Source organism: Cheilinus undulatus, linkage group 11, assembly GCF_018320785.1.
Source record: "Cheilinus undulatus linkage group 11, ASM1832078v1, whole genome shotgun sequence".
Classification (NCBI taxonomy): Eukaryota; Metazoa; Chordata; class Actinopteri; order Labriformes; family Labridae; genus Cheilinus; species Cheilinus undulatus.
Genome location: NC_054875.1, coordinates 16709153 through 16722988, shown reverse-complemented (window position 1 = coordinate 16722988; position 13836 = coordinate 16709153). Strand labels below are relative to the sequence as shown.

General features: G+C 37.7%; 1 protein-coding gene across 1 annotated transcript in view; it reads right to left on the bottom strand.

Annotated features, from left to right (window-relative positions):
• Nucleotides 1-1201: 1201 nt before the first annotated feature.
• Nucleotides 1202-13836, bottom strand: part of gnb1a (guanine nucleotide binding protein (G protein), beta polypeptide 1a) — a 68753-nt gene continuing 56118 nt past the window's right edge. Inside the window, exons 7-11 of the mRNA XM_041798832.1 lie at nt 9920-9986; nt 9248-9449; nt 7697-7913; nt 5221-5336; nt 1202-5013 (exon numbers count right to left, since the gene is read on the bottom strand). Coding sequence (XP_041654766.1) covers nt 5230-5336; nt 7697-7913; nt 9248-9449; nt 9920-9986 — 593 coding nt within the window. The 3' untranslated portion in view covers nt 1202-5013; nt 5221-5229. The remainder of the gene's footprint in view (nt 5014-5220; nt 5337-7696; nt 7914-9247; nt 9450-9919; nt 9987-13836) is intronic.

Here is a 13836-nt window from a genome sequence, read left to right as displayed (position 1 = left end):
AGTCCAAAAATGATTATGTTGACGCAGGTCAAATTTGCCACTACTTTCCCAGGGATCTGGGCAACAACAGAAATGTTAGCTTTAGGTCTATGGTCAGCTATGGTGCCTGAGTGAAGCGCTGGATTTTAAGGAGAGGTTTAATAACAGCTACTTTAAGAGACTGTCCCATAACCTGTCAATAAAGACGTATTGATCATGTCGAGAAAAGTGCTGACCAGGGGACAGACTCCCTTAAGCAGCTTGGTTGGGATTAGGTCTAAAACACAGTTTTATGGTTTAGACAAATCTGCTCTATATGTACTGTAAATTTCTATTTTGAACTAGTTTAATTAAAAGGAAAAACAGGCCAAGCCCATGCTATTTCTCAAAATTGTTACAATAATTATTTGATTGTGCAACAATTTGATGTAGTTCTGCTGAAAACCCTCAAATGAAGCACAGTTTTCTGTTGGCATTAAAAGAGTTTCAAAAGTTTTTTGTCAATAAATATGCCACTCTAATGCTAACTAGTACATCCTTACGATAACGTGTTAAAACTGTCACTTTGCATATTGATGTATGCCGAGGACGACAAAGCTGAGAGCATGAGTATGTACTAAATATTCTGTGTGGGGACAATAACGTGAGTTGCCAGCTTGAGTCTCTGCTCTGCATGGAATCTGTGCAGAAAAGGGCTCCTAACATCAAACAGCACTCAAACACCATCTTCCAGGCTTCATTTTATCACATGAAGAACTGATGATGCCTCCATCAAGAGCGTAGATATGTTCCTAGGCTCTGTAGTCTACATGTTGTAGTCTTTGCAAGACACATAACCTACAGTATATTGCTTTAATGACTTGAACAGAATTAAATTAGGTATTAATGAGCTACCTGGCTCTTGCATATCAACCTTTGCAATCAGCGTATGAATGTATATAAACAGTTCATTCACAAAGCGTTTTAGAAGCTTGATTACACACATTAATAAAAGATTAGGTAAGCCTAACTGCAGCTCTGTCCCGAAAGTTAGCATCGCCTCTCGAGCAGCAACATTAGGATTCAGACATCTCATCGGAGGTGTAAATACAGCATACATAGCACAACAAGGTGTCCTGCTCCATCCTGTGTGACTGTTTTGATCTGTGTAGCCATTTTTCCATGAAGAAAACAGGCATATTACAATTGATTATACAGAAAAGCCAAGGCTGGTGCAATTGGATAAGAAATTGTTTATTTGACTTAAACATAATTACAAGGAAACCAAACAGTCTGCAATATTGTAGCTTCAGTGGCAACCCTTTAAGTGAATCACACTCAACACAGAAGTTCATCTCAAACTGCTTTTTTATTACATCTTAAATAACAGTACATTTTAATATAGTTTCTATCTTGCATCCAGCTTTCGGTTGTACACTGACTGACTTTAAAATTAAATACAAAAAGTGAAAAGGGAACTGTTGCGGTGCAGAGCTCTACAGTTAATTAATGGAGAGGGTGAAAAGGAAAGGGAATTAAATTTTTTATATTTTTTAATTTAATTTTACTTTTTGCCGACTCCAGGCCTAACGCACAATTACAGCACATTTTTTTTGTACAGTTGCCAAGAAAAAAAATGGAAAAAATAACACTACAGCTAAAGAAAAGCGCCTCTGTTTACAAGAAGAACAGAAAATTCTGCCATTCTTCTGAAATATATATATATATATATATATGTATGTATATACATATATATATATATATATATGATTTTTTTAATTAAAGGACAGAAAAAGCTGTTATAAAATGTTTTTCTTTTAAGTTGAATTTGTTTGCTACAGAAGGAATGAAAACTTATGTGTTCCATTTGAGATTGTGTTTGTTTAGGTGTATGAGTGTACATATGATTTGTGTAAAAATTTAAGCATTTACGTTATTTTTTAATAATTGGAATCCCTCCCTAGTATGGACCAAGAAATTGTTGATGTTGCAAGGTTTGCTTCTCAAGTGCATAGCTTTGACATTTAGGTTGAATAGTATGCACAGAGTAGCACCCCCCATCCCCCCACCAAAAGAAATTTTTAAAAAAGAAATAAAAGAAAAAATATAAATATCATTGTATTGATATATTCAACAGGTTATTTTCTTAAAGAAAACATCAAAGGAGTTTATTCCATATGCACCTTTTTAAGCAATTCTACAGCATGCGATTCTAAGTGATAACCCATCCATGGCAGACAACCAAAATCATTTTTTTTTGTTTTTAACTTAAAAAATTTCAATATCATTATTTTCAAACATTGATTTATACAACATGTCATTAACAGAGTAATAATTGCATTTCCATGCATGGAATGGGCACTTCTGTTTAAAACAGAAACGTGTCCAGATTGCAACTGGGTGAGAGTGGTGGTACTCCATAGCTGACCAGATCTCATCAAAGGTCCCAACCCTGGTCAACAAAACAAAATTAAATCAATGAATCTAAAGGGGGGCGGGGCAGATCACGATCCAATGAGAAATTCTTCATTTCATTTTTCTCTGTCGTCAGGTGAAACGGTGTAAAAATGGTTACAATGTTTTGATTTCTGTTGATTTTCCAAAAATGAGCATTCATTACGATAAAAAGCATGTGCTCGGTTAGTAGAACTTTTTGCTTTAGACATTATTCTATATATGCAAAGTTTAATTTTTCTGCAAATAAAATTTGTGAACTAGACTGCAAAAGAAGAAACAGTAAAAGTACAGTATTGTGCAAAAGTATCAAGACACCTCTAGCTTTGTTGTTTTAGCAAAGATGTAATGATCATATTTTTCAGAGTCTTTTTGAGATACAACCAGGAATTACAAGAAATATGCACATACAATCATAAAATTGAACAAAAAAATGTATACAGGTAAAAGTCTGTATTTAGTGTAACCTTCAGTTGTACTTCTACATGTCTTGAACCTCTTGAGTGAAACCCTGTTAAAGCTGTCTATAAATATTTTTTGGTATACTATTCCAGGCCTATTTCAGTAATTCCCTGTCCTATCTACACCTGGGCTTTTTTAGTAAAGCTGATCTCATACTGCCACAATAAAATTCAGGTCTGGACTCTGAAGGCCTGTCCAAGAAGTGCTTTATCACCTGTATTTCTTGTCAAAAATGATTTTACTGCATTAGTAGTGTGCTTGAGATTGCAGCTATGTTGAAAAATAAAACGGTTAGCAACCCGGTTTTCAAGAGGGAATCACTGGTGAATTAAAATTGTCTTCACTTTTCAGCATCACTAATTAGAAGAATATCACCAAGATAAATGGCAGAAATGCAGTCCATAAACCACGACAGACCTTCCATATTGTGCCGTTGAAAGCTGCAGACACATATTTGCATAACTGGACCCAATCAATTCAAACTTGGATTTGACATGCAATACCACATTTTCATAGCATTTCTTTTCAGTATTCTTGGGCTTTGGGATATCTTATCTTTCTCACTCAGCTCCTCTTCAGAAAATGTGGTTTATGGCTGCTACCCCTCTACAAACACCACCCCAGCTCAAGCCTCTTCTGACCACAGAAGAGTCAATTTAGCATTCTAACAAGGGCCATTTCCTTGCTGGACTTCTTCCTGTCTTTTAAAGGATTTTTAAGACCGTTTCTTAGTAAGTTTTCTTTTGTCCTTGTCCACTCCTTTTTGTCCTTGTCCTCTCCCAAGTCACGCATCTTAAATATCCAATTTGTTTGCTGATTTACCTTTAAAAGTGGCTCAGCTGGTGCAAGATCATATTTTATGTCCATCAGATTTTCTTTGGGATTATGAATGGAAGGATGTGATAGAAAACTGCTCCTCTATTTAGCAATCTTCCAAGTAAGTTTAATTCATGCAAGATGTTTATGTAATGCTAAACATAAAACAAAAATCAATAAGAAGCCTTCAAAATACCTTGAATAAGCCTGGTTTAATACATAAGGGGATTAGTACAGTAAATCTCCTAGCATCTGCCCAAGAGAGTTCAAGACACGGTAAGTGCAAGGGGAGTTCACACCTAATGCTTATGTACAGTAAAGAAGGACTTGCACACATAAAAAAGGACATACAGAAGTCTTGTTTTTATTTTCAGCCCATCATGGACACTTTTCAGTGCAAAGTCTTTCTTAGGACAGTATTATACGGCACAGCTCAATAACTGTAAGCCATACAATGCACTTTAAACTTTAGCCTACAGAAGCTGTTTTTTCCTCTAGACATTTTCATTTTTTTCTTTAAAACACTGCAGATATATTCATTGTATTTTCTGGTTGTATTCGAAAAAAGAAACTGAGAAAAAAGATGCATAGGCATTCAAGCTGCAAAGACAACAAATCTGACAGTGTATTTAGACTTTTGTTCTGTATCTTGAGACTTAGTATGCAGAAGGGCCAGAATTGACTCAAGACCACTTTTTATGGACCTTGGTTCCCTTGCTGTCTTCTTCAGTGGGGTATATCTGGACATAAAATGACTTGATCTCCAGGACCTTTTGTTTTAAAAACACTCTCCAAAATGTGTAATGACTAGGAAAATAAAACAAAGTCTTGATCCTCATTTTAACATTAAATGACAATTCACTCATTTATGTATCATTAACAAAAAATAAACATGTAAATTAAAAGAAGAAACAAAAATAATCCTGGCCAATCAGCTACAAAGAATAATATCACCTTTAAGTGATAGCCTTCAGTCAGAGTTTCGTATTTTAAAGGATACAGTTTGCTTAGTGGTGGGGTGTTTGTATTTTCACTTACTTCGATACCAGAGCATGTTCATGGAGGAATGCACAACTTTCCCCTTGTTCCATTTTGAATTTTCTAAATCCCTCAAACTTTTTTCTTCCTTTTTCTGTAGCTTAATGAATGACAGGTAATTGTGCTCTTTAAATGAGAATGAAAGAGAATTTTTGCCCTTGTAAGTTTTTAGGGAAGTTTGGAGTCAGTATCACGGTGTTTCTTTGAAAAGATTGGATATGCAATAAAATTGAACATTGTTAGGTTGGAATGGTCTTCCACTCAACTTTGGAGTCCAGATGCCATCTTAGGAAAAAAAACAGAAACAAGAAGAAAAAAACAGTATCTTAATAATCAACACTGAGCAGATGTTTCATATTTTGTTTACTCATTCCCAAACCCCAAATGGCAATAAATACAAGCTATTAACAAAGATCTATTAGCTGTCAACTATGACAGCCTCTTACTGATACACATCACAGGAATACTGGTTATAATTAGTTCATCATTTACCTTCAGACTCTAGTTCCAGATCTTGAGGAAGCTGTCCCAGGACCCTGTTGCCACTGCCATGCCATCATCAGTTACACCCAAGCAGCTCACTCTGTTATCATGACCAGCCAGGACTCCTGCAGAAACATCAGAAGGAACACTTCAATATCTATGTATACCTCTATCATCACTGTCACCCTTCACAGTGGTAGTCTCTCATCACCAAGCTAAGCTGTGTCACTGTCTACCTCAATGTCTTACCTTGTTCCTGGCGTTCCAGAAACATAGGTTACATTTTGCTCCATTTCAGTCACTTCACACACATGCAAGGTAAGTGTATTAACACCCAGAGTAGCAGCCATCACACTAGATTCAGTATGGTCAGCACACACAGAACACAGGGAACAGCCAAATTTTCATCCAAGATGCAAAAGAAGGTGGAATAAAAGCTCAAAAGCCACAGAGCTTTGTGCTGCAGGGCTGAAATAAAGCAAATACCTCCTGTTTAAACTTAATGTAACCTTGAAGCCTTGTGAAGTGAAACAGGTAGATCTATGCACAGATAAAGCGTGCTGGCTAACTACCCACTGTGCATAGATCAAAGCGATAGGCATAGCAGTCTTACTGTAAAGAAATTTTATATCTTAATGGGCTCAAGAGTGGACCCACAAGAGGGCACAAGATCTGAAGCAAATCTCATATGGGGACACTGGCCTTAGCCCAGCAACAGGCTTACTAAAAACACATATAAAGTTGAGTGTTTGTGTGTTTGTATTACTTTATTACCATCAGCTTAACAAGAGGATAAAGCAGTCAAATTAATCTTAATTTTGGTACTAAAGTCTCTTATCCATTAGCAACCGATAAAACATTGTAATGCTATAATGCTCTTCACAATAGAGCACTGAAAGAGGAGCACATTATAGTCCTGATATTGAGCCATGAATATTTAAAGGTATAAAGGTATCCATCATGATAAAGAGAGAGGGAGAGGGAGAGGGAGTGGAGGAGAGAGCGAGAGAGAAACCATGTTGATGCTCACTACAGAGATTCATCCCTCAATAAATGATCAGCGCAGAGTTTCAAAGCCTTTTCCTGCTGAGTGAAAACTTTACTTTTAAACACATCTATGGGCCCTGACAATGGTTCTGTGTGTACTGGAATCCCAATGACATCCTCATAATCACCAAGAACTGAGCCATAGGTCTTGGCAACACACAAGAGGCCAGAGTGCCGATTGGGCAAGAGTGTTAATCTGGACAACAGCTCTTTGTGGCACACTCAAGGACAGAAGCTCAAGGTTTGAAGTTTTCCATACCGCTGACATTTTAAACACATGAATGCTGATGTTGCTACTGCTACTGGTGCGTTTACAGCCTGTCGTAAATTGTGTTCTGTCTACAACAGCTGAGGTAAATGACCCGCTGGGCTGATCTCTGATCAATTAAAAATGCTTATATCGGCTCCGATCCGATACATACAATCGGGATCGGGACACCCCTGTTTAGCAGCAAAACACAGTTAAAAAACAATAAAGATTATGATAAAAAGGTGGAGTCACACAATTGCAGACCTCTTATTTTTAAGACTGAACTGCCATTTGTGTGACATGACACTTCTTTTAAGGAAGTGTTAAGGCCATAGGCACTAGACACACAAAGCACTGTTGGTCAAGAGATGGGCTTGTGTGCAAAAAATTCCCTCTGTGCCATAATTTTGACTTTTTCTTATTGGCATGAGGCCTGGATGGTCAAACCTAAATGGACAGCACCTCCAAGTACACGCCTTCACACATCCAAGTGACTCCTGCTGTGACCGGATCTTAACTTTTTCTACTTAATATGCAAATGATAAAGAGACTTATGTTGCTTCATTAGAATTTTAAAAACATAAAGGAAATTATGGAGCACAGGTAGTACAGAAGCTCAGATCATTACGGGCTGAAGTGGTAAGTGTAGATGTGCCATTAATGTGCTAAATCATAAGGCCTTGATTTTACTCTACAGATTGCATTACTGGCAGAACAAGAAGACTTTGATCATGCATCATATTGAGGTGTGTGTGGAAATACAGCATAACGGACATACAGCTTAATTAGCATTATGCCTGCTTGCCTCCTTTCATAAACATGACACACCTACATTCTCACAGCACTACTGTATTTTATATTCTGATATACTACTTCTGGGTCAACACAGTCTTGTCATTCAAAGTTTATGAATAGTAATAGGTTATGCACAGAAATACACAACAGATTGAACATTAAGTCAGGTACAGAGAATAACACAGATCGACATTTTATGTGCTAATTTTCATAATGAAGCAGTTATTGAAGAGTTATTAATGAAGAGTTATTATACTATCTCAAAAAAAAGTTGTGGCTCCTGGTAATATAAACTATCTAGTGTGTAAAAGTGTACATTTTGGGATGTGAACAAGTACACCATAGGAAAAATTATTTCATGTACATGTGGCTCTGTTCTGTATGACTGCTTACCTGCACGATCAGCCTTCAAAGTGTCCCAGACATTGCAATTGAAATCATCATAGCCAGCAAGCAGCAGGCGGCCACTCTTAGAGAATGCTACGGAGGTGATGCCGCAGATAATGTTGTCATGTGAGTAAACCATCAGCTCCTGGTCAGCACGCAGGTCAAATAGCCTGCAGGTAGCGTCGTCCGATCCCGTGGCAAAAGCGTTGCCATTAGGGAAGAACTGCAAAAGAGGGGAAGGTAGAATTTTAGTGAGGATACTGGTGCATAAGATTATTTACTTTAGAGTTGTGTTTAACTCTAAATTACCTACACAAGTGAAAAAAGAACTCCCACATAATGCTTACGATGATTTTTGTTAGATTGTCTTTCTTTGTCATCTGTGCAGTGACAACATTGGTCTTTACAAAAAGGCAGTGTAAAAATGTGCATTCAAGTTAAATTCTGTTTTAGAACCCAATAGAATCACAGAGTCTCTCTGCCTGGCTGATGTCAAAATTGTCAATCTTTAACCACGCTGGACAGCAGGATAAAAAGCAGTATAGCAGTCTGCAGCCTCAACAGTATTTATTACCTAGTATCATGCATTAAAGCAGCAGCAGAGCTGAATGATTTAGCCCTTTGTCAAATGGTGCAGTACCATGTTTGACTTCTTCATGCTCCCATATGTCTGACCCAGTTTTGTTGTTTAGAATAAAAATGATTACATTTGCTGTTAACATTAAGTAATGTAACTATAACTTGTCACAACCTTCCTTGCATATGTCAGTTCAAAACAGTACTGTCATAGGAGAAAAAAGGGAGGGAAAGACTCTTTCAGACTAAGTCACATCAGCACACCACTATGTGTTTCAACAGCTATGTTGAGGCCTTCAAACAAGCTCTCAACATCACTTAAAGTAAACAGGTAAAAAAAATGTAAGACTTTGAGATTTCACCATCAATTCATGTTAAACTATTACTGTTCTCTTAAACAGTAACTGAGTGCAAGGCTTTAACTTCAAACGATTATTGCAGTGAGTTACAATAACAGAGGATTTTTTTAAATTTTTTTTACACCTTTCTACACTGGTTTCACCATTTAATGCCAATCTTAATGTATAAATTATTAAGCTTGATATGTAATCTATATGGAGTTAGTTTGTCTAATAACAAATCAGGAAGTATCAATTCTGTAAGCTGAAGATATTAAAACTGAACTCCTGGAAAACCCATGATGAGTGTTGTTTAACAACCTGGATATATTTAAAAGACAATGCTCAAAAATGGTGAAAAAGAAAATTCTAAAGATGATGGGCTGCTTCAATCGTACATCACATAGCAGATGAGTTGATATAAACACCACGGATGACAAAAATCTACCGGACTCCAGTGAATGACCTGGTTGACACTTTTCGAGTTCCTTTAGGCTTGACATGAATGGTATTTCAAGCATCATAGACATGATAGAATGGGTTTGAATTGAACATGTCCTAAGTGACTTTAAAACTGAAACACGTAAGCTTTGAGAGTGTCATTTAAAGAATGTCTGTAAAGTGCAGGTTTGAGTCGTCTTACACAGATAGCATTGATGTCTGACTCGTGGCCAGTAAAGGTCTGTCGGCACATTCCTTCTCTGATGTCCCAAAGCTTTGCAGATGCATCGCAAGCTCCAGACACAAACAGTCTAATCTCTGGTGCCAGAGACAGACTCATGACATCACCAGTATGGCCAGCAAATGTAGTGGTCTGCTGACCCGTCTCGATGTCCCACAGAGCACTGCAAGGAGAAGAGGAAAACTATGTCTATTACCAGCTGCAATAAAAAAAATCATATCTTGGTAAGAGCAAATCTGTAATGAAACTGATGGTGAAATGTTGTGAGGGCAGAAGCCAAATGAAGTCTATCTACCCCAGATAGATCCAGCACTTTGGGCTTACAGTAGCCATGGATTTCAATTGTAGCTACGCCAGTATTAGCTTACAACATTAATCTTGTAATTCAAAGTGGCCTAAATATTGTCAAATATTGTTGACAATGAGTCAAAGGTTAGTCTAAATGTAGAAACAAACTGCTAAATAATGCAATCAATCAATCAATAAAATATAACTACAACTAAAAATACGAAGTTTTAAATGGACGTTTGTTTGTGGTGTAGGAAAGGTGTTAAACTAATTCTTAAGTGATATTTTTAGACAAGATCTCTGAGTGTAATGCACTTCAGAGATTGGTGCAGTATTCAGACTCACCAGGTGGTGTCTCCAGAGCTTGTGACAATCTGGTTGTCATCCAGGAAGCGACAGCAGGACAGGTAACCTGGCAAGAGTCAAAGACAGTGACTGATTAAATAACTACTATACGACTGTTTAGTACAAAGAAATAAAAAACCCTTCAAATTCTAATCATGACCTCAGGGTCTATGACTCTGGAAAAGGTCATTATTCAAAGTACTCAGTAGTTATCAGATGCTAGATCTTTGCAGGGCCAGCTGCTGACTGGATCAGTAATAAGACAGCAGTTATACCTGAGAGGCCTGTAGCTGCAAAGGACATGCCAACATCTGGTCAATACTTGAATGAACTTTACCTAAATTGGGCATTTCTTGTCTTCCGACCATCTAACACACATATCCATACGCTGTTGGCAGAGCTTACCCTTTAAGTTGCCAAACGGCTCACCAAGATTTAGGCTTAAGTTTTTTCCCACCCACAATACACTCCTGAAAATGTACCCTTATTTACCAGGATAGGTTGTATGTGAGTAAGACTCCCTGATTCTGTTTAACAAGATTTTAAGTGGACTTGTCCTAAAAGTCATCCAAAGAAAAACTCAGTGTAAAGTCCCATTGAGCCAGTATGTTAAAGTAATTAGTATCTGTCCAGGCCGTTCACAGCAAGCAGGAGGGTGTGTTGATTACAGCCTTTTTGTTGAGATTTTCTGCTTTATACTTGTCACTGTTTGACTAAAATACAAATATATTGTTTTCTATTCTTCGGTTTGTATTGTGGAGGCATCCTCAGTCACAAGTGTTTAATTTCTGTTGAAAATATTTGCAAAAGTTTCAAAGAAAGAACACTGTAGATGCTAATGATGAAGAGCAGCTTTAAATCTGTTTGGATTGATTCTGACCTGCTATTTGCAGTGAGGGAAGTGGACTTCAACTCCGCTTCTCTTCATGAAACTTCGCCAACCTGGTCATGTTAGTCTGATTCCACGAGTAACATAGAGCCATTATAACTCCATTTACAAATTATCACTAAGGTGGAGAACAGGACTCTTCTTAAACCACTTTTGGACATTGGGAATGACATTTTGTATTCATACCTGCATAGCTATACCCAAAGTTTGCAGTTGTTGTCTTGCTAGAAAAAAAAATCCCCCTAACCACTAACCACCATCCTGCTTCAGATTGTGTGCTATGGAAGGATTACTTTTTTGTCAAGAAGCTAACAAAGAGTTTTGTTTGTTTTCCAAAAAGGTTATTTTCATCTCATCTGACAATTACATCTGCTTCAGATGCTTCAAATATGTCCTCTGGAGAACTGTAGGCAAGCTTTTAAGTGGATAGTTATAAACATTGACCGCTCTCAGCTTGAGCTGGGTAATGAAGATGCCAGTAACATTTATAGTATGCATATCTTTTCCAAGTCTTATACTTCTTCAGAGTACTCATTAATAATGATGCATATTATCGGCATGATCTCAGTACCAGTAGATATTGGCTCAAAAAATTACCTACAGGTATCAGCTGAAATGAATATTTCTGCCAGCATTTACAAACAATACATCAGCTGTGAATATTAGCCATAATTTGCAGTAAAAAGGGACCAGATGTATGATTAAGTTAGTGAAGTTTTAGGCAGGACCAACAGACCTACGTCAGCGGAAGTCTTTTTCTTTATTCATTATTATTCCTTTAAATTTGTATGTTTTAAAGAGTGAAATATGTTTCTTTGTTCGTCCTTAAACTTAAGACTGTGCTTTCAGAACTCTAGTTTTGGGTCTGAACTACATGTATAACTAGAGAAGCACTCAGAGAGCGCAGACCTCTGCCATTAGCCCTATCTCCCAATAGTGAAGAATCCTTTAAAAACATTCCTGGATCCAGACAGTGATCTGGATCAGTCCCAAAATCTAATTCGCCGATTACTCCCTCCCTGGTGGGGTGGAGACATGGTGAGGAAAAGCACTGGCTTCGCTACGTGTGGACTGTCATGTCGGAAGCACCCATGGTTTCGTCAGATGACTGAAAGTCATGGCAGAGGGTTAATATTCCTCTATTCCTCCCAGCACTGTGAGTATTGTTGCTACATTTCACTGTCTTTCTCTCTGTTACGCTCTGACTCATCTCCTCGACCAGGTGTGCATCTTTCAAACTCTATAAACTCCAAAACTTTGAATAAGTTACTCATGTCTGCCATCTCCTGGTGTAAAGTGGTAATAGTGCAGCCCTCCGGCATTAGCCCTATCTCCCAATAGTACAGAATCCTTTAAAAAATTCCTGGATCTAGACAGTGATACAGATCACTCCAAAAATCTAGTCAGTTCTTCCTTATGCCATTTCTGACATTTCTTGGAAATTTCATGAAAATCCGTCAATGACCTTTTTGAGTTATGTTGCTAATAAGCTAACAAAATAACAAAAACAAACAAACAAACCCACCCGATCACATAAGGTTAATATTGGTACCCATATCGGTATGGGGCAAAAATTAATTTGTAAATACTGGCATATTGTCTGTGGGCAAATTCTACTATCATGCTTCCCTACTTATTAGTCTTAAGTAGCATTTCTCACAAGCATCCTCTTAATATGTCCACCTACTTTTTGTTGATAGCAGCAGATTGGCAACTGAACCAAATGTTCTGATGTTTCTGAATAATGAATTTAACAGTACTATAGAATAAATAACTTTGAAGTATAGTGGTGGGAACCGAGAACTAGTTCCCTTTGAGAACTGGTTCCGATTGGCTTGATCCATCGACATCATTTATCTTATTTATCTTAATGATTCTCTTAACAATGTCGCACCTCCGCGTGCCATAAAACACAGGCCTTGCATGTGACAGTCAGCTGAACAGAGAAGCTGAGGAAATAAACAAACATTTACAGGACTATACAGTATCTCCGCAAGGTGTTTTAAAAAAAACACATTTTTACAAGCTCTTGTCGGCGTGCGTGCATACACGAGTGGAGCGCGCGCCTCTGTGGGGCTTTATCTAATCCTTCATCAAAATGCTTTGAGTCTAAAATAAAATAAGGAGACGTTTACAGGAGCGGGAGAAGTGAATAGTTTAAGTAATACAGGTTAAATCAGGGCAGGGGATCAAATGAAGTGTCTCTTTTTTCTCTTTCAAAGACACCAACGTGCGGTCTTTTTCCTCCCTCCTCTTCTTCCAGACGTAAAATGAGAATTGATAATCCTAATCTAATATCAGAATCTTTGAATGTGAAGTAATGTTCTGTATGATTTTAAACAGATAGAGATTGGACTTTGTAATAATTTATGTCTGCGTTGTGCTTCAATGACGAGCTCCATCCTGAGTGTTTACACCGATCTCATTAAAAGTGACAGAATACTCAAGCACATAAAATGAACAACAAGCAGTGAATAATTTAATCTACATTTCACATTAAACGGGTAAAGATGGGTTTAAACGTTTTTAAAAACTCTCAGTGGTTTCTGTTGTACCTGGTATGTCTGCAGCGGGACGCAGCACCTGTGAGTGTGCATAATAATTTCTCATCACAGATGTATACCCAGAAAGAAGAATGAGAGCGTTTTTAAACTCACGTTGTCTGAGATCACATTGGAGCCAGCGAAGCACGTCTAACAGATTGACTTTAGAGAAGACAATGCCACAGCGTCAGAGCTGTGCCCGTGCCGTGCCAGGCCATAGCACACGAGTATCTGTGCGCCAGTCTATACGTGAGTGTTCGTCTTTTGCAAAACTGTCCCGACATGAATAACAGGAGTTCACTCGTCACTTTTAAAGCGTCTTCACACACAGACAGTGGTGCTGTGTGTGGAAAAATACACATATTCTTGAGGAATTTATTAATAATGTGCGCTAATCCTACAGCACCATCTTCATGATGGTAATCAAAGCAACACCGTGGCTAATTTTAATTCCCTCAGGATACAGTATTACTGTATTACCACCC